Genomic DNA, 26,931 nt, shown 5'->3' with positions numbered 1-26,931 from the left:
TCAGAAGAAAAACCAGTGTGTACAAATGTAACAGAAGAACATTGACGGCTTTCGATTTAATATATGGTAAAGGAGTGCAACAAATAAGAAGATATCAAAGTGAAGAGCTAAAGAGGTAACTAACAGATTATTAATGAAAATATGCCGAATAAAATAGGATCTATTCAACGTCCTCATCCCCAATCACCTAATCGAACGAAATAAGAATTAGACAAAATAGTAAAAAAGGATACACTATGCCAACAGCCTTTTCCCCTAAATATGGCTACTTAATCTATTTTAACCTACGAAACAGGTTAGGTAAATAACGAAGTAACAATTGATAAAATACAAGATTCTGACTATTTATTCAATATATTAGACATAGTTTAACAATAACAAATAACAATAAATATTAACTAACACTTGTTTACTATTAGAATGGGTAACTCGATAAATTATGTTTTAACTAAATTGCTAAAACTTACTATGACGTTTTTAATTCACCCTGTATAATAAAAATTTCTGATCAATTGGTTTTACGGTGATGTTTTGTTGAAATTAAAATAACAGCTATTAGTATATACAGTGTACAGTATTTCTAAATAACCCTAATAATGGAAACAAACGTTTGTTTTCTATAAAAACTCAAACAATAAATGGATTATTATTTTTTCTTCAATTCAAAGTCTTATATAACATTTATTTGCAAGGAGTTGTCATTAAAAGTTTTCAATCAATCTTTTAAACGTGTAATCACAAAAATACTAAACATATTTTGGAAAGTTAAAATGAAGTAAAGAGTAGTGTATATAATAGTCAAGTTATAAAATGTTTGGTTTAATTATTCTCACGTATGGACCAAACGTTGAAATGTTGTTATTACTTTACCTCCAGGTAACAAATGCGTAAAGTAAGAGAGTTTTAAAATAAACTTGTTTGATAAAATTTACATTGTTGCAGCATTAAAATAATAGATAATAGTAAGTATACAAAAGGTTTACAATTACCTAAGAAAACCCTAACGTCTAGTTTATACAAGTACTAAAATACAATCACAATATTAAAATTATGTTTCATGTTTGTATAAAAAAACTAAATCTTATATTACAAATATCTCATGGTGTGACGTGATCATGTACAAAATGGCTTGTAGAAATCAATAAGGTAAATCTGAAATATTCTCCTCAATCAATGCCTTGGGTGTACAATTTTCTTGTTTTGATTGGACTCTACTTTTGGTGATATAATTTCAATTCATCATGGATTACATTTTTACAGCTACAGAACTTAACTTTCAACATACACTTTCACTTTAGTTTCCAGCATTTACTTGTCAACCACGATGTGCTTTGGAGCATTCACTATATACACTAGAATTATGTAGTTAGATAGTGTACGGAAATTCGTTCAACCATCCATTACCCTAATCTAATACGTAAGCTATCATGGTCTTTTTCAGGCTACCTTCAAAGTTCAAGCTTCTGCAAAACGAATATTCTGAACTATCTTTTGCATTTTTCCACACAGCTACCGATTTTATGATATAAAAGCTGCGTTTTTATTACAAAAACTTGTATACATTCAAATACAGTTGATATGGATATGAAGTCATGAATTTTAAAAGAATGTGTCACACATTTAGTAAACCATTGCAGTGCAAGCAAATTGGATTGATAAAATATTAGCTATGCAAGAAGCATAACAACTTGAAGAGCCACATTGGCACCATTGTAAGAGATATATAACAACTTATCTTTTGAATCTTACAATACTTAAATACAGAGGTAAGAAATGCGAGAGACAAAGTAGAAGTTGGCCGATTTAGCCAGTAGAGCCTCGGTCAAGATAGAGGTTCGCGCGTAGTGTTAGGTAAGAGCAGACATAGTAGTCCTCCTCCTGTAAATAAAACACATGATAGTTTGAGAAATATAATGTGTCAAAAATAAAGATGGTTTGAGGTAGCTTGGAGATGATTAGATAGAAAAGAATTTACAAGAAGGCTTGGATGAGAGCAGGCATAACAGTCCTCTATCAGTAAATGAAAAACATGGACAGATAGAGAAATCATTTTGATAAAAGTAAATTTAGCTTGGTTTTCTTTGAGATATTTTGCCAAATAGAGTTTCTTGAGTAGTCTTAATCAAGAGGAGACATAATACTCTTCCTCCTTGAAATGAAACATGCGAACATTTGAGAAATTATTGTGACAAAGTCAAAGTTGGCTGTTATTGGAGATATTTGGTCAAAAAAGGTTCACGAGTAGTCTTAGCTGAGAGCAGTCTTATAGAAACACATGAAGATAGATTTAGTTGACACCATTCAATGTACAACACTGTACTTTATGAATAAAGCATATTTGATTTGATTTGATTTATGTTCTCCTAATGTAAATGGAACAAGTGATCAGTTTGAGAAATAATGTGGCAAACTTGTAGTTGTCCGAATTCGCTACTATAGTCTTGATCAAGAAAGGGGTTCACGTTTAACATTAGCTAAGAACAGACATAATAGTCCCCCTGTAAATGAAACAAGTGATTGGTCTGAGAAATAATTTGACAAAATTGTAGCTGGCTGATTAGCCAGTAGAGCCTCGATCAAGAAAGAACTTCACGTTTAATATTATTAGGTAAGAGCAGACGTAACAGTCCTTCTCCTGTAAATGAGCCCCATTCAAATTTCGAGGAATATCAGAGACAGAATATGATATGTTGACTTTAAGGTGACGGTCACCTAGTATATAACAAACACCAACTACTGTACCTATTATGTATACACTTAAAGCTCCTCTTTTGTTGCATTAGACAGAAGGGGTATAAGGGAAATACACCATAGGCTTATTTTTACTCTTTATGTTTATCTTAATACCTACCTATGAGAAGAGCCGCCACTATAAACGTAGGTGCAGGGCAGTACAAGTCCAGCAGAGTTGCTATAACTATGTTTCCCACTATACCACCCAGTCTGGCTGCCACCATGGACACTGCCACGCCGGTAGCTCTGGATAACACAGGTACAATATGTTATCAACGGTTCGAAACTATTTAACCACCTTAAATATCAATAGTTTCAAATATCTTTATTATGATCTGAATTTGTAAAACTCCAATTAAATATTGTAGTAGGCAAGATAGTTGCGCCTAATTTCTTGCCGAAAATTAGAGTTGTACAAATTAAACAATATCTCATTGTTGCGTGGTTTTTTGTGGAGAAAGATCTACAAATCACAGTCATTTTTAGACGGATGAAAGAGTTGTTTTTTTATGACTACTACTATATAAATGATAAAATATGTAATATTTTTTAAACAATTTAATACTATTTATGGCACACGTTTATTATTAAAATCATTCAATTGTTTTTATCATTATTATTTAAATACATTTATAAATTGACCTAATCGTTTGTACAATAAAAGGTAAATACTTTTTTCACGTACAATCTGTTAACATAGGTATAAAACATTACATTTCAGAGAAATGAAAAAAGAAATTCTAGGTTTTAGATTATAGAGGCCTGTTAAATATCTTCAATTATACCTTTTGTAAGATATAAAACAGTAAATACATTTGTATACATAGGCCTATACGATTTAATCTAAAAACCCAATATGGAACCTTAGGCTTAGCTATATTGTAATTGCCATATTTTTGTTTCTCATTTTACTACCCTGCATCTTGCCTTGAATTCATTCATGCTAGCACAATAGAAAGCTTTTATACCTTAAGTTTGTTGGGAATATTTCCGTGATAAGACAGTCCAGAGCAGCGTTACCGCAGCTGATGACACCGCTGAAGACTGCAGAGACAAACAGATTCTGCTCTTTGCTGCGGACGAAATACATGGCGGTGGAACACAGGCCAGAGAACATCGTGCTGAATACTGGAAAGAATATAGTATATTTTATCACTAGGGCGTAAAAGTACTCTTTTCGACACGAGCTTAAGTTTAACGGAAGATGCACTAGGGCTGTAAAGACACTTTCTTTACTCTGTATTTGAAAATAGTCCATTTCCATACATCTGGGATCTTCGAAAATCTTCAATTTCCATACACCAAAAACAAATCGGGATCAGCTGACTTTTCATTACATAAACATTTCCTTCGCTAAACAAACAATACTTTTCCTGACATCAACAAAGTTATAATCAGCAGAATTTTTTACTAAAATTACTTGTACAGCCGTATTGTGTTTAGGTTATAAAAATGAATAAATTACGAAATATAAGATATTTTTTTAAAGTTTGATGAAGTAGGTTTTTTCATCGTGATAAATGGTATCGTTCAATACCCGTCCCGAAAGTCCCATTTCGTGACTAATAGTGAAATATACTATTTATTGAAATTCTTAGATATTCACGGTAATCTTTTTCCCTTCTTCTCAGATGCAAGGTAATAGTATATTTCGTACCTAGGGCCGAAAATGAGGTTTTGCCGGCTCGAGATAGTATTTAAGTTCGAAACGAAGTCGAGAACTTAAATCGATCGAGAGCTGCAAAACCATTTCGGTCCGTGGTAAGAACGCTATTTTTCACCACACTATACCCTATTACCACTATTCACCACTATAATAATGCACACTGATAGTCAACTCAACTACAACTTTAAGGTTATGTGAAGAAATCATTTGAGGAATCAGCAAAAATAAAAATAAATAGTTGCTAGGCAACGGTGACAATAACACAATTCTATTGCAATGCTATGGATTTTGATTGTGTATTTAAAATGCATTCATGTTTTAAGTAAGTAAGCAGACAGCTGATTTTGCGGCCCCGGCCTGTAAAAACCTGCTCGGTCCCCAAATTACGATGACAGCTGGCATGGCCAGCAAAACGTAACTTTCAGCCACCAATTAACGTATGTAATACAGCCAAAAACATCATAGTGTGGTGAAAACTAATTTAATATCCAGTCACAAACTATGAAATAAATAACTAAATCGTTCTAAAACTTTCGATACAACCAATATTTTCTAAGTCATTGATTTCTCACAATCGAGGTTAACAATTGAACCAAATGAACTGCTGGACTCATCGAGTCTAGCTCATTTTTACTCCCTACGGTATGCATTGAAAACACCAGCTTTTGCTGCAGTATGACGAATAGTTATTTTAAAAGTTCAATGAAAAAGAAGATTATGCAGGCTAACTAAATTTAGTGGTTTTGTCAAACATTTTCCAGTTTGTGAACATTCACCATTTTGAAGAAAAATACGGGTCACTCACGAACATATAGGTTCTTTGGAAAAAACAGAGTGGGAACACACTACTAACTAAACGAAACCTATTCCTCCCCCAGAATTCATTTAGTTAGTAGAATGGCTTTTGTATGTTTAAGTGACTTGCAATCATTTTTACACCCTCTTTCATAGAGTTCGTGAGAAGAAGTTACATCAGTTACTAAGTTAAACTTGTGTTTGTGAAACAAATGAAGCCCTCTTAAATGTAGAGTTAAATAAAGACTTTTACCAAAATGAGAGTTTTGAACGTAATGACCAAATTGCAGCATTTTATAACAGTGAAACCACGTTGTTAGTCACATGGTAGCTTTCCTATTTTAATCTAAAACATATTTTCTATTAACGAATTTGTAAAACTGGGTGTGGTTTAAAGTTTTAACATTAAAAAATGTATTATTGTCACCTACGTTTAGAGATGAACCGCCTTAAGTTTAAATTTAATTTAATTAAACTAAATCAATATGGTTTAAATAGGTATCTATAAATGGAAACGATCATCAAAGTTGCAGTTTCAACAGTGTAAATAATTGGGTGTGATTTTTTTTTTATCGCATGGCGTAGCAAACTCGGGAAAATGTATTTGTATGTGTTTTAAATACTTCAGTTGAACCCTTTTTAGTTTTAATGTATAGTTTATTTTTATTAGTATATTTTTAATCTGCAACTTTATACAGAATGTAACGGAACTATTATCAGAATTATTATAAATTCAATAATTCATATATTGAATATGAATATACAAGTTTTAAATTATTGACTAAAAATAAATACAGATATATTGAAAGTTGTGAGTACAAAAATTAAAACCTCCCAACACAAAGTGTAGTATTATTTTGTTTAAAAATACCATTGTATCTCTGAAAAACACGTAATAATTCCAAGATTAATTTGTTAATGTTCAAGGACTGTAAGTATACAAACCTAGGAAAAACTTGCGGCCAAGCTGGTCCATGAAGACTACCGCAATGATATTTCCGGGAATGGCTGCAGATACTGTGATGAGCGACTCTAGGAAGACAAAGCTTGGTATCTTATCGTTGCAGGGACCTCCTGACTTGGACCCCTTGGTGACCACGTACTCTGTCACTTCACAAACCGAAGCCGAGATGTTGCCTTTCTCTCGCGAGAACTCGTCAAAACGATTAAACAACTCAGGGAACCACATGAGCAAACCGTAGTATCTGGAAATGACAAAAATGAATGGGTATGCAGTAGGACATTACATGAACTATAAGTAATTAATTTAACTAAAAGGCGTTAATTAATTGGCTTAGATTAACCAAGGACACACCTGTTTACTTTTGATTTCAAGCATGTTACATGTTAAATGCATGTTAAATGGCAATTTAAAACAATATTACTTGAATTTAAGCTCGATTCATGAACGCTGTGTTTTAAAAATGCATCATAAATGTAGATATATTACGGATATGAGAGCAGAAAGCAATATGTATCATAAACATAAACAAATTACGCCACTGGGGCGAATCTTACTCTTTTACATCTCGTATGGAAGTTTTTTTTCCTATTCCATTGAAATACTAATACAAAGATTTTTTTTACTTTCTGACCAGTGACGTCATTTTTTATTTTTCTAATTCATAAGGTTTCATGTTCTAATATCCCTGATGTAAAGTAAGTTATGTATGGATACCAAATCGTTATTATATCTAGACAAAAATTAAAATAAAAAATATATTTAACCTTGTGAAAAAAATGTTTGATAAAAACTATTTTATTTTGAACCAATTTGAACAGTGAATACTTACACGATAGTAAACTACTAAAATATAAGAAAAGATCAGTCGAATTATTACATTTTCTATTTCTGTCTGAAAGTGAACGAGGAATACCCAGCATGAAACAGTCACTTACCCGATGTGAAACGTGAGGTTTATGCTGACGGAGATGAGTGTTAAACGTAATATCGGAGACACAAACAACGCCTTAGTGTTCTCCCCAATCTCCTGCATCATTGTTGTAAAAGCGTTGAAGTGCTTGCTCGGGTCTCCATTCCGTTCGTTGAATGAATCCATTTGAATAAGTTGTTTAACCTGAAAATGTTATCCAAGTGTGAAAACCTAGTTGAGAAGTATTGTTATGTGCTTTTCTTCCTTCAATTTAATACACATGTTGAGTTTATTATTTTCTTAGTGGTATTACTCAGTATGTTGTGATATGTTCATTATCATATATTTTACGTAATATAATGAATTTGACTACAGGAATACTGAAAAATGTTTATTTAATGGTATTCAAAGACTTAAGTGCTTACAGTGACTTATAACATTAGGCCTGTTTTTAAGAATATCATTTTCACTTTTTTTAAATCAATTCCGACTAGCAATAATCTTATATTATAGGCCTACGTTTTCCAAAAATAGTTTGTAGCATATAGGCTACTGATATAAACTGCGTGGTGATTTGTAGTTCAACAATGTTTTTGTGGTTTGAAAGAATATTAAGTAATAGCAAACACCTAGGTGTAGGTTGACTAAGGTAAAAATTCTATATTATAATATTTTATAATTTATAAACAAACTTGGTTGTCCATTTCCGTTCTTAATCATTTATTATTAAATGTATATACATCTCCAATATTTTTTACTGCTGAACAAACGTTTGCTTATAGGATGAAACAGGTTTTTGGGAACTCTAGTCAATGAGAGTTGTTTTTACAAGATAACATTTGATAAATATTGAATTATTTCTGGTTCTACTACGTGTTTTATCATAGAAATTATATTATTTTTTTGTTAACGTCTTAAACATAGTTTTGATATCCCACAGTCACATCCTAGGCCTGCACTGTGTATGTGATACTCTCTGGTGTAGATTAATGTCCGCACTAACGAGTACTACGACTATCCACAGTACTATCCTGATAATTAGACAAATTATTTAATTACAATGTCAAAAATTTGGTTCTGATTCCACTATCAACTGTAGTGTAGGTCCCTTAGTTGTCATTGGCTGTATGGGATATTAATTAACAGTCTTGTCACAGGACAACAAGATCGCGCCACTCATCCCACACTCATCTCCATTCATAATCTTCTTCAAATATCTACATTCGATATGCTTGACATTTCAAAGTAAAGTATTAAAGTACAGTATCCAAAATCCCTGTTTGCATTACTTCCGGCTCACAGTAGCACTTAGCCTATGTGATTGCAAGGATTTTAACTGAAGCTCTCAGGGACCGATGTAACATGTATTAAAACAATAGCAACTCGCTCCCCAAACGCATAAAGATAGCAACTCATTATTCAAGCAGAACATTCATCACTATTATTTATACCATAGAGCTCTTCATCATCAGATAATCTACCCACCGGATATTCTTCAGGACTCCGGTTGGTGTTGATGGAGTAGATCCTCCGGAAGACGGCCATCGCTTCCTCTTCCTGTCCATGAGCCAGTAAGAACTTCGGACTCTCGGGGAGGAAGTAGAGAAGGATGGCGACGATGAAGGAAGGCATTGAACAGATCATCAAAAATACTCTCCATGAGTTGTACTTAAACGTGGGTGACGTGTAACCTATACTACTAGGTATCACCAGCCACGCAAGACCTGTTAGAAATTAACTACATTAGATTAATGGGTTTAAGGACTAGGAATACGGTTTCTATTTAGTGGTTTTTGAATTCTAATAACTTCGGAGCTGTTGAAATTATGGACTAATTAGGCTTTGTTGATATCCATCAGACAACAATTTAAAACTTCTAGTCAAGATTTTATTACTTAATATTCGAATGGATTTACTTTCTGATTAGTCTATTTAGAATATTTAGGATATCTGATTAGAATATTTAGTCTATCATGATATGACCTCAAGGACTACTGTCTTCCTCATCCCATTAGATGCCCTGGAATTAATATATTAAGCAACTGTATTTCATTGAATTTGTTTGTTATTGTAAAATCGTAAATTCTAAAATACGGAAGTAAATTCAAATCATAACATTGCCAAATAAAATCCAATTAAAACACCATGTGTATAATCATGATTAAACTTAACTTGTCACACTTTTTCAGTTGAATATTGTAAATATGAATAGAGGACCATTGAATAGCACAGTACAAATGTATTAAAAAGTTTGTCATAGTAAATGAAAAAGCTTATGTATGCTTGTTAATATACATGCATATAATTGTAAAATACAATTAAAAGGCTTCCTTCGTAACTCATAGTAAATAACTCAAACTTTCACTAAAATACTACAAGTATATTTCTTCATCTTATAATGTTTACTCTACTCACAAGCCACGAAGAGGTTTCCAAGAGTCCAGAAGGCAGCCATAGAACTCAGCATAGAGCCTCGTTTCTTTTTAGGTTGGAACTCGGCAAAGTATGACCAAATCACAGGTCCACTTCCACCTAACCTACAAGTCACCAGTTTACAGTTTTTAAGGGAAGTGGTATATTCGTATGACTAACTACACTATCATTATTATAATTAGTACCTTCTGGTGAATATTGGTGACATTTCTCACACGAATATATACTTTTTTACCTAGGAAGCTAGGCACGAGCCCGGAATTGTTTTTCGCATTACTTCAGGCTAGACCTAGGGTTTGCGGCATTATCACATAGATAAAACCCATTGGTGATTTGGTTGGATTCTAACCCGGGACCTCTGGAACCGAAGTCCCACGCTCTAACCACTAGACCAGCTCGCTCCCCACACGAATGTGTACTAGTAAATAGGTCAAAAGGTGTCAATTATAGATAGACGAGTGGTTACAGTGAATGTCTAGTAATCAGAAGGATGCAGATTTGATTCTGAGTAAAGTCAGTAGATTTATAGTTCGAAAATGAGTCCAACTATCCTTGGTTATTAGCATTTAAAGCTGTAAAAGTAGCATTTCACAGTTTAAAATATGTAAAACTTTTTAATTAAAGAGAAAGCTATACATATTAACTACCCACCTTATCTTAATTCCATATTAAGCCGTAAATGTTTTGCGAGCTACCTTGGTAAATTGATTACGTGCCAAATAAACAATAAAATGCCACAAAAGTCAAGGGTGTAATAAAACATTTAATTTCACTCAAAATGTTTCCATCAAAAGAAGACTCAAATATCAATTAACTTTATAAAAGGAAAACATTAATTTGAGTGAGAACAAATTATACAATCCAACATCAATAGGATCAGGCTTAATGATTTGTCTCATCAAATCAAAATTAATTAAATTCTTCATACAATACAGTTTATCAGTGAATTTAAAGAATTCTCAGTTTGGGTGAAGTGGTTAAACACAATTAATTCAATTACAGATAAGTGACGTAAATTGTCCAGAGATTTCCCCTTGCTCTCGCTGCGATTAATAGTGAGTCTTTTGAAAAATAAAATCAGCTTAGGTTAAAATAATCTGTCACCTTTTCACCGGGAAAGATTGTTCTATTTATTCACTTTATGCTTGTTTCAGTAAGTAAGGATTATTATTAGTATGTTGTTTTACGGGTTATTTGTTACCAATATTGTTGGAATTTATTTACTTTTAATTAAGTCACCAAAATAAATTATAGCCAATATCATACAGTGAACTTGCATTAATTACTGACTATAGGTACTTAAATCAAGCCAGTTTCTTAACAGTCTTTACTTAATAACAAGATACAATTAGTTAAAATTAATCTTTTTAAAATGTCTGCAATTATCAAAACTATAAAAGACAATCCTCAAACCTCAAAAGACCGCAAAAAAGGTGGATCTGTGGCATAATTACTTGTACTATAGGTTATACATCATAATGATAACCCCTTTGTTAGTTTTCATGGATACTGTATTAGCTCAGAATTCTCTTTTATTACAAATATTTCTAACTAAGATGTATAAGAATAATAAACTGAACATTAATTGTCTGTGATAACAAAATAATATCAATGATTACAACTTACGCAGCTCCGTTGAGAAACCTGAATATCATGAAGAGTGCGTACGACTGACTAAAGCTCGAGGCGACTATGCAGAGGGCGTTCATGAAGGATATGACTATCAATACTTTTCTCCTACCAAGCGTATCGGCAACACTACCCCACACGTAGGCACCAGCCATCATACCTAGAAAATAATATTGATTTATTAATGTTTTCATTAACAGCTGATTGCAGACATAGCATTTACATTGCACTATCTTATCTATCCGCCCTACTGCCAGTAGTATGTGAAAATTTAGTATCGGTTCACTATATGTTACTTCATTTTCGTACCCCTAATGCATGCACTACGGCCAGGAACAAAAGTAGACACTTCGATGCACATTTTTCTTTTATTTTGCTAGTACAGTAGACCCTCTCTAATCCGGTACAGCACCACTCCGGCACCCCAGTAATCCGGCGTCTTTTACCGGTTTACTGAGAGTCTACTGTATAGAGTTTGTGAGTTCCAATGTCTATACGTGCATATAAAACCCAATAGGTTGTACAATAATGTATAGTAAAGTTGGTTATTTGAAACAATAGTTGATTATTTGAAACAATAGTTGATTATTTGAAACAATAGTTGATTAACAAGTTGTATAACATAGTCTATAATGAACGACACGAATTTATTTCTTACTAGTGAACATGTTGCTCGAATTCGAGCAATTGCAAAGTATTACAGGAGTTATTTCAAAACGAATAACAGTCATATTTATAATGAGTTTAAAAGATTCAACTCAAAGATTATCGGTGTGTAACTCAGACCATGTTTATCTTCGTTATTGATAAACCTAAAGCATTCCGGTCGGTTTTCTGCTTCTCAAAATGCTTCGCTGTACACAGATCATTGATAGAGGGCCAATTGAGAACGAAAAGTCGATTTGGGGTAATGTTAGGTCGCATTTATAACCTAACAGTTGAGATTGACCATGGTCAGGTACTGACTGTGATGAGTTAAGCCTATTAGGTGCCACTGTTCTGTAGCTGCGGTCGTTATTACGATTACGCCTCCTGTCTATGTTTCGTTGTCGTCGCGTTGGAGGCATTTAAAAGAAAAAACATCAAATAAACGAATTATAGCGACAAAAAATTACGATAAATACACAAATTTAAGATACAGCCATACTAACACGATCCGTCTTGGGGGTTATGTTGACAAAAACTCAAATAGTAAATAAATGTACTGAATACGTTCAAGGCCCCACTAGAAAAAACAGGCCATGCTGCAGCGCGGGTAGCACAACACTACATCACAGTGGTGGATAGTTGTACTAAACTCTTACCATCACAATCTTACAAACAACCAGCTTGTTTATTTACCTAAAACATATGGGAATGGTGACGGCAATGAATTTATCAATGAAATCTATCCACTAGTGTGACGTCAATACGTTTCATTGAATCGAAAAATAAATAACAGCAACTAAATTATACAGCTGATCAAATTGTAAACAATTATGTTCTCCATAAGGATAATATAGGAACTTTCAAAGCCACTGGGGCTGTAAGGTCCGTTTGCAAATCTACGCGACACGCTCTTTCCAATGAGACGTCAATGGATAAAATCGGTTAAGAAATGGCGGAGGAGTTCAACCGACAAAGTTTCATGTAGCATATTAATTATATAGATAGGGAAATCGTGAAAATATTTTTATCGTGTAAAATACAATGTTGGTTCGCCCTAATATGACGGGCTGTTTGAAATACACAGAATATCCAGGAGTAATTAGAATACACAGCAAATCAGACTGTTTACTATAAGAGAAAATTACTTATAACAGATAAGAAGTAAAACTATTCAAAACCCCAGACGTAGTGGGTTTGCCAAATATCGAAAAGTACTCGTATATTTTAATGCGGTACAGTTACAAAATATTTAGAAATTCTATTACTGCCACTCTATATATTAGTGTTTCTATTGTTCGTCAGTAACCGGGTTATTTTATTGTAACCATACAATAAATAACTTTTAAATTTTAACCTTCAACGGATTACCTCGGCGGTATCTTTAGACCATAAAAACCTACCTTAATTAGTTATAGTTGATACAACCTATAAGCTTATGAAACTTTGAATAAAAATCATATCATTTTATTTTAAATCAAATACCTTAGTATTTAGGAATCACTATGAACAAGTTCAAGAGCTGTACTGACCCACAAATATAATACTGTTGAGCCAGCCCTTGGTGTGAGTGTTGAGGTCCAGGTCGCACTGGGAGGAAGGCAGGATGAAGGACATGGAGATTACGTCCATCTCCTCACTGGTGCTGACAAAGCCACACACGGTGAGCAGGAAGTAGTGAAACTTTCCATAGCCTGTAAACCATCGTCACAATTATAGGCTACTATAGTCCGTCCACAAAACGTAGGTAGTTTGAAGGAAAGTTCTCCCACCTACACATGTATGTTGCTGCTGATTGATATTTTGGCAAACCTTATCAAGTAGCCTTATACCTTATTCAAAGGTAGGATCACGTGGAGGGGATAGATTTATTCTCCTAAAACCCCCTAAATTTTGTGAATTTTGCGAGTTTTGTGAATTTTGTAATTGGTATAAATGAAACGAGGTGCCAAAAAGATAAGGAAGCTTAAAAACCCCCACTGTTGTAACTCCGTCCCCATGTAATATCTGTTATGGTCTAATCATGAAATGTTCGATTCCCTAGTTGAGTGTAAAACAGTTTAAATATAATTTTATAATGATTCAGTATCTTCAAGAGGTACTCATTGTCATTTAAACAATTTATAAAACTCATTATCTTGATCAAGTATTTTTTTCTGGTTCAACATGCTCTCATGTTTCTAAGGATCTATTTGAGGGTCAATTTAGTTTTGTTTAAGGTTTGCACTATAGTAATTAGAATTTTCTTTCTTACAATATTTAAATATAAATTACCTTACCGGTTTGTTCAATGGCTCTTTCGAAGTCAGCCCGGCCTGTGCTGTGAAACTCAAGATCTGCTTTTTCTTGCAACGCAGCCACCACTGTAAAAGCATATCGGAAATCAATTATAATACACAAATATCAGACTATTTATTTTGAAATTATACATAAGATATATGAAACATTAACATTCAACAACTAAATTGAACAAAAACACGTAATATTTATATTTAGACATTTGGACACACTCTTTTAGTTTGTTGTCAAAATTGAATTGAAACAGCAATATCGCATTTAGTCACCAAGTATTCTAAATATACAGGGTGAGTCTTCTAAGCTATCCTAAACAGATTACAGACGAACGGCTTGACATACAGAGATGAAACAAAACTTTTCCCCACTAATTCATACCCAAGGAACAACATAAAAATGTTTTTACCATTTTTAAAATACAGGGTATTCAAGAAACTGGGGGTCATGGGTTCGAATCTCAGAGTTTTCAAATGTAAACAAATGTCATGTTATGCATCATTTTAAAGCTCTAGACTAGACAAACAAATTAGTGAAAACAGAACTCATTTATCTTTGTCCATTTCAAAATGGCGGCCATTTTTTTAAAAAATATTGATATTTACAGAATACCCTGTATCTTGAAAACCACTAAACTTATTTTCGTTCTGTTTGAAAATTCTTAATCCTCGTAGGTTCAGCTTTAATTTGATATACGACAAGTCAACATTTAAAAAACGAAATATTTTTTCTATGATTTAATTTTTTTTTAAAGTTGGTAGCCTTGTAAATGAACATTTTTAAATGGCAACATATGTAAAAGTGTGTATAATTTTGAAGTTCTTGTAAAAACAAACAACTTTTAAATTTAAACCTACCGTCTATCTTTGGTCGGTTTATAGTAATTAACCAAAAACTTCAATTGCCCATATAAAACCCATGTTAAATGTGCAGTACTGAAGATTAGTGGATGGAGATACACTATTCCCATGGTACTGCGCGTTTAACATGAGTTTTATATGGGCAATTGAAGTTTTTGGTTAATTACTATAAAACGACCAAAGATAGACGGTAGGTTTAAATTTAAAAGTTGTTTGTTTTTACAAGACCTTCAAAATTATACACACTTTTACATATGTTGCCATTTAAAAATGTTCATTTACAAGGCTACCAACTTAAAAAAAAATTAAATCATAGAAAAAACATTTAGTTTTTTAAATGTTGACTTGTCGTATATAAAATTAAAGCTGAACCTACGAGGATTACGAATTTTCAAACAGAACGAAAATAAGTTTAGTGGTTTTCAAGATACAGGGTATTCTGTAAATATCAATATTTTTTTAAAAAATGGCCGCCATTTTGAAATGGACAAAGATAAATGAGTTCTGTTTTCACTAATTTGTTTGTCTAGTCTAGAGCTTTAAAATGATGCATATCATGACAATTGTTTACATTTGAAAACTCTGAGATTCGAACCCATGACCCCCAGTTTCTTGAACACCCTGTATTTAAAAAATGGTAAAAAAATTTTTACGTTGTTCCTTGGGTATGAATTAGGGGGGAAAAGTTTTGTTTAATTTCTGTATGTCAAGCCGTTCGTCTGTAATATGTTTAGGACAGCTTAGAAGATTCACCCTGTATACATATAGTTATAAAATAAACCTATAAAGTTAAAACAAAACAATAGTTTTCAATCCAGGGGGTCAAAGAATTTACTTATGCTTCCTTAACAAAGGAACAAGCTTTAAACCTAAATTCCTGTGAACTTTTGTGAGTACTAAAATTCCTTTCTATATTGTTAACAAGCTATGAGGTCAGTCGTTGGGGGTTTTTCCATTGTATCAAAGACTATGGGAATTGAAGTAGACATTAAATTTGTATCAACCGGCTTTAAATATCTTTATATGTACTAAAAAAGGACATGAGGCTCTCATATCAAGTGCTTGCCATTTTTTAACATCCCTTTCTATTTGGCTGCATAAAAACCAAAGTATAACTCACTCATTTTCAGCGTGGATCTAATATCAACAAATTTACTGTGAATTAATAGTTCTATTCACTGTATAACTTTTCTAAACCAAGATAATCTTAAAAAGCTAAATGGATCTTCTTCAAAAACAAGTTTTGCCCCCAATTAAACTGCACGGTTTTGAGCACGGGTCCCCTCTTCAATTATATTTCACGTTTCTGGATAATAAGTCTTTTAGTTATTAAACTGCCAATCGCTACAAATTAAATTACAGCTAGTACTTAATACAGCAGATTATGCATTGAACAACGGAATGTCGGTTAATAAGTGTCTTACCTCCAGTTTCAAGGTCCCTTGCTGCTTTTCCATTTAGAGATTTTCCACCTCCATCTGAAAAATAATACTGTTACAGATTTACTGTGTAAGATAAGATCATACATTGGACAATCGACATACAAAGCATGTATGTCCCACTGATATTTACGTACGAAAATATTAAAAGAATATCTGGGAGACCTTTTATTACTAAATTGTACCCAGAACACCAATAATTAATGTTTACCTGTTAAACGTAAACATAAACTTTTAAACTCCTAACGATTTACCTTTAACCAAGCTTACCTTATGTTTACTGAAGTATTAAGGTTATGTTTTGTAATAAAGAAAGATTCTGGATCCACAACTTATGAACATAAATAACCAGAAATTTTTACAGCCCTAATTTAAATATGGAAATGTAAAATAGTAAAATCTGTTAGCTAGGACAACTCATCGATGTATAATAACTCCGTAGAGTTATTATACATCGATAACACACAACAACTAAACACACGACAACTAAACTGCACGGAAAAATGTTATACAAACATTTTTTTTACGCAACTACAACGATTGTTGTTCCGTGCCGCTTCAGCGACAGCGTTTTTCCTTCTATTCGTTGCACCTATTGAATATTCAAGGATTCATCCGGTTTTGCACTTGTAAAAACCTTAACAGTTTACTGCTCAACTACGTGTAGATTTACGTGTAGATGTGTGAGATGTTTACCCTACACATTTTATAGACTATAGTGTTTTGTGATCGGCTCTTATTTCCATGTTGTATCATGACTTGACTGCTATACAGTACATATTTGTTACTGCTACTTTTTGTAGTGTATTCCAGGCGTTTATGTATTGTTAGTTGTAATGCGTTAGTTAAGTTTTTTTATCGCCTAAGGGCGGGATCAGATTCCAGTTCCCGAAGCGTTGTGTATTTTTTTTACCATCGTGATGGAAAATGTCCGCAATAATTCTTTGAACAACAAGTAAGTATGATCCTAATAAAATGACAGCAAATACAATTATTTGACTACAGTACAAATGAAATTAAAAAAAATGCAAGTTATGTAAGAAGCTTCAGTCAACATGTTTGCTTATATATTGTTGTATTTTAAATAGTGTATGTAACATGTTTCACACAAAGTTTCAGATTACATGTGCGCTGTGCATGAGGTATGATACAGAAATATGAGTACGTAGGAATGTGCAAGTGATGACAAGGCCCGGCGCCATCTCTCATTGTTAAACTACGTCTATTAACATGACACAGGGCCTCCTCTAATCCTGCATCCTTTACTGCCAATCAGGTCATGTCCTAGTTAGTAGACATCTAATTGCATTGTGTAGCGTGAAGGCTGAATTCTATCTAGTCAGGGAGATAAAATAACTTCAGAATCTGGTTGTGTGGTGTAGATTTACTTTAAGCTATCACAGACTGTTCGATAAGTAGAACAAATATTAGTTCCAAATCAAACAACTGAAACCTTTGCAATAAAAACACCACAAGAAAATAATTCCAAAATCGATATGTTAAAAAAGTCAATTTAAAGTTAATAACAAAGTATTCATTCTGATAGCCCCTGGACTACATATGAATTGTATATTGTGGCTAACTTCAATTATTATTCCAAGCTGAGATGTTTCGTTGTGATGCAGCATCTTCGGAGCTTCACGTCAAAAACATCAAAATGTACAAACAAGACAGTTCTTATACACACGACACGGGACACGGGACTTAAACACGAAGCAACACGATATCGCCATCCACAATTTTTGACTACTGATGGAGATAAGCCTATAAAGTTAAATAACATTTTCAAACCACTAACGCAAGGATCTGGTAGTAAAGCTATTTTGGAAATGTTTTTATTTAATTACGAAAGCCTTTGTAATTTCTAGCTTTAGTTTCTAAAGTACATTACCTTCTTCTCAAAACTGATCCAACTAAGCGTTACTATATCATCATACGTTAAGTCGATTTTATCTATGAAACGTCTTCTTTTCCAAACAATAGCCTCCGGGTCAACGCTCTTGCTTTTTAACTATGGACTATCTTATGTGGATCCATTTTTTTAAGCATTGGGAAAATTAAAGGACAAAAGTCTGTTTCCATTTTTTTATTTTAATTTTTTTATTTTTATTAAATATTTTGACTGATAACATTTGATTTTACGAAACACCAACAATACTAACAGTTTATGTCGATTGTAGCATTTAGGGATGGAATTTTTAGTGGTAAGAATTCTTGAGTGTGCTTGCCATGTTCTTCCTGTATTGTTGGGATTTACAAATTTCAAATTAACAACTAATTTGAGTAGTGGCGTTTAGTTATTGCAAATTCTTTAAGATATTCTCAATGCTGTGTTATTGTTTTCAGTAAGCAAACCTAAACACTGGATAAGGTATCCCAAATACATAATAACTTAAGACATCACCATATTACTTTGTATGGACCAACCTTGTATTACCTTGAATATCTTGCTAATTTCCAGATTACATGGACAAATATTAGAAACCTTCACGAAGCCTCTAAGAACAATTTGTATACTTTGTTATTTTCATAGTATTACCACTTCAGTTATAACCCATTTACCATTGGCAAACAACACTACGGACCAGAGCATTACCTGGTTTCCTCACCTATTTGTTTCTTAGCCAGGTCGCTTTCCACCATCCTCCGACTCTGTCCTCTCTTCCGCTTCCTGCTGGGGCTGGACAGCAGCTCCGTGTACTCGGTGTCGTGGTGGCGGGTACCTGGAACATCCGGTCAACTGTTAGGAAACAGTACATAGATCAGAGGACAAGGAACAGTATGAGATTGAATATCTGCCTGGAGGGGTGGTCTACCCTAGAAAGTGGAATGGGAGGATAAAAAAAAATTAAGAGGATGGGATGACCTAATCCAGGGGAATTGAAATCTTACTAATATTATAAATGTGAAAGATTGTGTGTTTGTTTGTTTGTTTGAAGCTCAATCACGCATAAACCACTGGACGGATTGGGCTCACATTCCCGATTAACATATATAGGCATATTCTTATCTCAAAAATCCTTTCAGGCTCCACCCCAGTGGCTCTGTAGTTCCCAATGTTAACCTTATGAGTATTCATATTTAAAGGTAATTAAAGAATTTAGTCAGCTGTTTCAACTAAAAAAGATGGCTCTGTGATATGCAAAAGCATTAAAAAGTTATAAGGTGCTGCAACAGAGTGCAGCACAAATTTTTTTGCATTTATTTAATCAGCTAATTTGAACAAAGCAGCAACAAAAAACTGTGATACTCAATGAGAACTGTCAAAGTAGGATTGTTTTCAGTTATGTTTATGTTTTTAATCTTTAATGTGATTAATAATTTGTGATTTTTTGAAAATTTTTAATAACTTATTTTTCTTTATTGTTTAGGTGAAGTGGTAGAACATTATGGCTATAGTAGATGTGTAACACCATAGTATACCGTAAATTTAAAGAAGCAAATTTTATCAAACTGTGTCCTCCCCCATTGCAAACGCAAAGCTTGAGTATAACTGCAATAAGCATTTTACCAACTTATTTATCAAACCCCGTACGAAGGACGGGTACTCTGCTAGTTGGAAAATAAATCAGTAACTGCAAATAGGGTTGTAAAATCTGTGAAATGAGAGAATTTACAATATAATACCTCGTATAAAATCTCAATGAAAGGGAATGACTAAATGTGGCAAAATATAAATGAACTAATGACGAATTAGACTGGAATGCAATATAAAACGAAAGAGATATAATAAGGATTATACATAGTGAAGTAGATTGTTTCAAAGACAATGAAAGCAATATCAGAGGAAAATTAAGAATATAGAGATCAAAGTGATTAAATGGATAAAAAAATAAAACACATTAAAGACCATTACTGAAGGAAATCTGATACTTGATAGAAAAATAATGCAATGTGATAGGAAAGATATCTAATCGTAAGTAAAGTGAGTGAACCATGAAAGAGGAACAGTTAAAAACCTAACAAACTTGGATAAGTGAGAGTCTAATGAAATCGAGGTTTGCAACGAAAGATTCGTTACCGATTATGCAATTGATATAAAAAATAGGTAACCAGAAGAACGGAAGAAGAATATATATATATATATATATATATATATATATATATATATATATATATATATATTGGGAGGGGGGGTAAATCTTCAGAGGTTACTTAAAACCCTGAATTAATGCATTAATTTGACTTGCTGACATAAATATATGCGTAATATTTTAATGAAAATCTGCCCCCTTCAATTTGTACAGTATTTGAAAAAAAAAAGTTTTCTCCGGAACCCCATTTTCCAATTTGTGTTTAGTATTCTGTTTGTACAATCTTTAAAAACTGCGTTTGATACATCTTAAATAAATAGCACGAAGAGTTTGTGGTTAGAACAAGTCTAAAAACTCAAGATTAAAATTAATAATCCATCATGATCATTGATAGAAGCTATTTTAAAAGGAGAATTATTGACCTCGAGTCCCTCTAAATCGATGTATTTAAAACTCACTCACGACATAGTTGCAAATTACTTTCAACCTAACAACGGGTAATGATACAATTAAAACTGCACGTTTAGCACACGAGCTGACCGCCGCGCCGACCACTTGACTGGGGCAATTGTAGACCAATCAGAGACCAGCTGATGTTCATCAGTCAATATTACGTCACAACTCCCAGCTGACACGATTGTCGCGAGAGTAGTTCACTGAAGATAGTTTAGTTTTAACGTGTATACAACCTGGGTTGAATATTATTGAATTACTCTAACCATTGACGTTTGCATACATTATACATTCTTACATTGCATTATATTATATCGCTGACCCTTAAGGATTGAATCCAGTGTCCAACCATCAAATAGCTACTGCAGTCAGCATAGGCCCATCTATAGCCAATAACTAGTTCAATAAGCTAATTAGTTTATACCATAAAAAAATAACTACTAAATTAATGATACAATAGTATATTACGTTACTAGCCCAGTAAGTGGTGTTTTACCGTGTGAGCACGACATTTTCGTGCGAGTACGGTAAAACTTACCGGGCGAGTAACATACGATACTTTACATCATACATTCTGTGTATACTACACAGAAAAATTAGTACAAAACTCATAACTCGATTTATTTATGACATAAAATAAATTATAATATTTTTATATTTCAGGAAATAAAATAGGTAAAAGTAACAAAATATTATGTAAAAACACTTTACGATTCCTACTACATGTTTTATTTACATTATCTAACCAAATCCGGAATTTCTTTGACTGATAACACACGATGACGGAAGTAAACTCTAGTCTGCAAACGCAAACGTTGTACAATGATAAGTTATCAATAGTACACAGCGATGTTGCAGTGACAAGCAAAGAGGTTGTACTGGTGAGGACTCACCAATTGCTGGAATGGACGAAATGGACGAGACCTTAAAAATGTATTTTTGGTTTGAGCCTAGTTGATGTATTAACACATTTTCAATATTATGGACTTTACAAAAAGTTTTCTTTGACCGTTCAGAACTCCTCTTTAGTTTATGTTTTCATAGCTACAAAACTAAACCCGAATCTCTTAAGCAGATTCTTTTCTTCAAGAAATAAACCTCGTTTCTCAATCTTAGCACATTTGCACATTTAAATCAATGAATATCTATTTCATTCTTCAATTTTTTGTTTGTAACAGAGAGTTTGAAATGATTCTATCGCTGTGACTGCATTAATATTGCTACAAATGTTTTCTGATTGCCCATACATTATTACAGCTAGAACCATCTAGAACGTGATATCTGATTAATTTTTACCGTAGTAACCTAATAGTGTTGAATGTGGACATGCCCCAAAATCAACCTAACAATAAGACGTAACCCTAAAAACTCTGTTTAAAAAACTAAAAAGATTCTACGTGTACTGTTTATTTGGAGCGTGAATTAATACATTTTTTGAATTAATATTTTTTTTTTTATAAGGATCAATTCGTGCAGTCAGTAGGTACAAGACTGTAGACCTTGTTTACAGGATCTTCGTTTGACCAATGAGTTAAGTCAAGAAATGTGCAATGAGTCACTTCCAAGTTGGAAGTGTTAAATGACTAATTCTTTAACTACCAGAGTCCACACGTTTCTTTTTATTTTAAAGTTTAAATTAAACGGTTCAACGTTATAGCTTATTTGAGTTTAGAATGTTTAATTACAGCTTCTTCAATCTACCGTGTGTGTTTTAAGAGATGAGATCTAAGTAAAAAAACATATAAATAGAAAACACCAAACTACGATGCATTCACAATTAGAATTGAATTTCAGTGAAAATATAGAGCTTGCTTTAAATCCTGAGGTGTAATGGTGCAAGAATAAATTAAAATCTTTCCACTAGACAGAGCTAAAATTGAGTTATATATGTTACACTCAAACTCCAAATTCGGACAATGTCCAAAATCTCTACCCACTTCGCGACGCGTAGTAGATAGTGTGAAATACCCAGTCACGGAGTGAGCATGTTATTCGAACATTGGCCGAAGCGAAATGCCCGGACTGCGGTGATTAAACTGATTTACCCAAATGCCGAAGTCAAAAATTTATTCGGCGTTTGAACAAATCCAAAATGTTTACAATGCGATGTGAGGAAAAGTGATCGCCCACGTGAGGGGAATAGCCTGAATAAAATGCCGCATTTAAAAAATCTACATATTAATTCACAATCACTAGATAAAATAATAGTTATTTGTACAACTAGTGAGCAAAGGGAGCAATTGACTCAATCGAGAGAAATACTTACCAATATGGTTTCTCGAGTGAGGAAATTGCACTTTGCACTCGAGTTGCACATTATATTTTTCCTACAGTTACTATAAAACAAATAAATTGGTAAAGAAACGTGACATATTTTTACACAGAAGTGAACTTTTAATATGACCATTACACAACAGTACAACAGATTTACAGCCAGTGCTGCCAACGTATTTCGCACGCATACGACCTTGTCTGCATGTTACGCACTCACTATTTCGTGCCTTCACATCTGCAGTGAGTGAGACAAAGTAATTAGAGTGAGACAATGTTAACATTGTCTCACTGATGAATGAATTGGCCACTTTGCTTTCTCAAATCAGTGAGAGAACATGTACATTGTTAGGTAACTGTAGGAAAATAAATTTTTTATTTTGAATCATATTTATCCATTGTACGAGTATAAATAACATTTTAGAAAATTAAAGGTTAACACCGAATTACCAAATAGGAAAAATATATAAAAAAGCCCATTACAAATACACAGACATAATTGTTTCCCTTATAAGAGCAATCTTAAAATGGCCTATTATACAGTTCTTGTTACATTTGTATTTTACTTGTTGGCACAAGATGTGCTAAAGAAGATGCCGTATAGAATTGCATTTTAAACAATTTATAACTTAATACATTTTCACGATTTATTTAAACAATTCCTCTTACTCCTCTTACATCTAATGAAACCTTTTTTCGATCCGGTTGACACAATTGCTGTTTTGCGTACATTTAGTTGGTAATCAGGTACATCTTTGGTGCAAAAATTTATTTGGTGCCATCTGTATAGCTGTTTTTGAGAACTGTTTGTACAGAACTTCATGTTTTGTATCAGTACCAAGGGCAAAGGCGTCATTGGTCCTATAAACAACAACTGCTATTACAGTTCTAGGAGCTAGTCGTCCCGGTCAACATAAGGAGAACTGACCATCACGTAGTCTCCGACTAAAAATGGGGTTAATTTTCTTTCCGTGTTCAGACTGTTAAGTCTGTTAAAACTGTCAAACAGTTTTCCCGTGTTGCATCGATAGCAGATTGTCTAGAGCAAAAAGTGCACAAGGGTAGGCCCAACCGCTGTCTATTTAGGTCTTCATAATGGATGTCCTATACCGTTGTAACTTAACGTTACTATAACGTACTAAACGTAAGTTACTAAAGTTACTAAAACGTTCTCCAGTGAGAACGAGGATTTGGCATTTGCGCAAACTAGAACTACCCATAACTCGACGTGGGCAATTTCTTTTGCTCACATTGCACTCTGGATAGTTTTAGACTACCCAAACGTATGTAGCAATGACGATTGTATGACTTTATATGAAACAGTAGGTAAACTATTGAAAATAGTAAAGGACCTTAACCAAGACCATATCCAATTATATACAAAAATGGAATCATTATCTCAACATAACATTAAACTTGAATCTCGCCTAACCTCAATTTTGACAACATTACCGGAAGTTCCAAATCAAAATATTTCTCAAGCAGACGACAACGTCCAAAACGGCAACTGCGACCTGACCACAGAAACTGAATCCACTTCAGACGAAGAAACTGACGCGGGTGTAAACCCTAAGATCATGACCGTAGAGAATGATATGACGAAGTTAAATGGCTCTGACATGGACAAAGCCAAGAAAAAAATCAGCAGACGACATCGCTCAAGCAGAAGAATCTCTAGGCACAAGGAAGAAGAAGAGAACTAACGAATCATCAATCCCTTCTACCTCTACGACTAGTCTTCTAAGCTCACAAAGAGGTGACTTAATCCTAACATCGGATGTTATACTTGACGAAACATCAAAACTAAAATCTTCTGAAGGAAATCTACTGTACAGTGAAGTTTTATCAAAAAGAAATAAGAAAAATTCTTTGAGAAACGTACTATCGAAAGAAAATACCTTCACAAGCCAACAAAGACGAGTTTCTCAATCTAGGCCTTCATCTAGAAAACCGCTTGTTGCGATCGGCTCCGGCGGTGATGACCTAGTTGGAGTAAAAAGAGCGTGGTTTCACCTAAGTCGACTAAAATCTGAAACTACTGAAGACAATATAAAGGCTTATCTTACGAAGACTTTTCCAAACAACAAGAAGTTATTGTTGAAAGATTTCAAACCAAAGGGTTAAACGCAAGCTTTAAAGTGGGGACGGACTTCCAACTCAAGGATGACATGATGAACGGATCCTTCTGGCCTAAAAACGTTGTAATAAAACGTTTTTTATTCTGGAGGGAGAAAAACCAAAACCCAAACTAACACCTAACCTAACCTCTGACCAGGTAAGCCTAAGCCTGAACAACTCTCCGTTAGATATAAACATAATAAATACTATACCTCAATCAGCAAATGATAGCTCTATGAACATTTCTATGCTAAGTCTGAATGTGCAATGCCTCAGAACTAAGTTAAATCAGCTAATCTGTTTTATAGATAACTCACCTCCTGACATTGTTTGTTTATGTGAACACTGGTTGGATAAAAATGAAATAGTACACTATGCCAACATAGAACATCTTAATTTAATAGGCTCCTGGTCGAGAGAGAAGCACATCCACGGAGGTGTAGCTATTTATGTAAATAATTCAAATACTTTATTCGAAGCTAAGGCCTTGGATTTTGATAGTTACTGTAAAGAATTAGACATCGAATTAACAGGAATTACTCTGATTAAATTAAACTGGATTGTGGTAGCTGCCTACAGGTCACCTAGCGGCTCAGTGGAGACTTTCTTCACTCAACTGAATAGCTGCTTGGCATATCTTTCTAAACAAAACAAGAAAATACTGCTCACAGGTGATTTCAACCTCCATCTCAATGAAAACTGTCAAACCACTTTAAATTTTATAAATCTAATGCTTTCTTATGGTCTTTTCGTAGCGAAAACCTACACGTGGAGAAAACTGCCTGGACACTGTTGTGACCGATTTGCTGCCATCTGAATTCAAGGTAAACATCGTAGATCCTTTAATATCCGATCATAATGCCATTATCATGAAAATGAAGACTCCATTGGTAAGTGACAATCATACATCTCATCCACTGTGGTATAATTATTATAGTTTCTATAAGAGGCCTATTGACGAATCCAACTTTGACGTCCTCAATGAGGAATTATCTAACATAAATTGGGATGGAATTATTAGCGATAAGTTGCCAACTAATGCATTTGAAGGTGTTTTCTTAGCTTTTAAGGATGTGTTTGACAAGGTCTTCCCTGTAGTGCCAAAAAAGCCCCCGAATCATAATTCAAAGAAAATTCCCAAGACTAGAGTTAACAAAAGCTAGTACACATCTGACCTGGCCAATCTGAGGAATAGAGTTTTATTCCTAAATGACATTCATAAATCTGCAATAAATCATACTGATAGGCAGCACTATTATCATCTCTATCTTTGTGCCACAGGAGTAAAGCTTACCAAAGCTACTTTACTACAGGAGTCAAGTAACCAAAGCTAAAAAGGAATCAAACTCAAACTATATCACGAATTCCCACAACCCGAACAAAGCGGCTTGGGACCTTATAAACCCAAGCAGAAAAATCAATACAATTTGCAAAAACAACAATAGCCCAGATAAATTCAATACCTTTTTCATTAACAGTGTTACTGACATCGCTTCATGTTTCACCAATTGCAATGTTGATCCAGCTGACAATATCCCTCTAAACCCCATGAACAAATTAGAAAACTGGAAACTCGTAACCCCAAGTCAAATTGAGTCTATTGTTAAGAATTTCTCAAACTCGGACAGCCCTGACATGTATCGAATAAATGTGAACATTCTAAAGAATACCATCCACTGTACGTCCAAC

At 33.7% G+C, this 26,931-nt stretch overlaps 1 protein-coding gene across 2 annotated transcripts in view; it reads right to left on the bottom strand.

The window, feature by feature from the left end:
* Nucleotides 1-343: 343 nt before the first annotated feature.
* Nucleotides 344-26,931, bottom strand: part of LOC129003872 (synaptic vesicle glycoprotein 2B) — a 61,502-nt gene continuing 34,914 nt past the window's right edge. For both annotated transcript variants that reach the window (XM_054432199.1, XM_054432198.1), the window contains exons 2-13: nucleotides 18,976-19,089; nucleotides 16,352-16,405; nucleotides 14,055-14,138; nucleotides 13,308-13,469; nucleotides 11,128-11,290; nucleotides 9,484-9,605; nucleotides 8,554-8,792; nucleotides 7,094-7,272; nucleotides 6,140-6,399; nucleotides 3,702-3,861; nucleotides 2,852-2,979; nucleotides 344-1,878 (exon numbers count right to left, since the gene is read on the bottom strand). In XM_054432199.1, the coding sequence (XP_054288174.1) occupies nucleotides 1,823-1,878; nucleotides 2,852-2,979; nucleotides 3,702-3,861; nucleotides 6,140-6,399; nucleotides 7,094-7,272; nucleotides 8,554-8,792; nucleotides 9,484-9,605; nucleotides 11,128-11,290; nucleotides 13,308-13,469; nucleotides 14,055-14,138; nucleotides 16,352-16,405; nucleotides 18,976-19,009 (1,641 nt within the window). In that variant the 5' untranslated portion in view covers nucleotides 19,010-19,089 and the 3' untranslated portion in view covers nucleotides 344-1,822. The remainder of the gene's footprint in view (nucleotides 1,879-2,851; nucleotides 2,980-3,701; nucleotides 3,862-6,139; nucleotides 6,400-7,093; nucleotides 7,273-8,553; nucleotides 8,793-9,483; nucleotides 9,606-11,127; nucleotides 11,291-13,307; nucleotides 13,470-14,054; nucleotides 14,139-16,351; nucleotides 16,406-18,975; nucleotides 19,090-26,931) is intronic.

The sequence above is a fragment of the Macrosteles quadrilineatus genome, unplaced genomic scaffold (genome assembly GCF_028750875.1).
Source record: "Macrosteles quadrilineatus isolate MER2022 unplaced genomic scaffold, UCM_ALF_1.0 Scaffold_9__3_contigs__length_116548681, whole genome shotgun sequence".
NCBI classification, from domain to species: domain Eukaryota; kingdom Metazoa; phylum Arthropoda; class Insecta; order Hemiptera; family Cicadellidae; genus Macrosteles; species Macrosteles quadrilineatus.
Note: the sequence above shows the minus strand (reverse complement) of the source record. Positions and strands in the feature narration are given on the sequence as shown.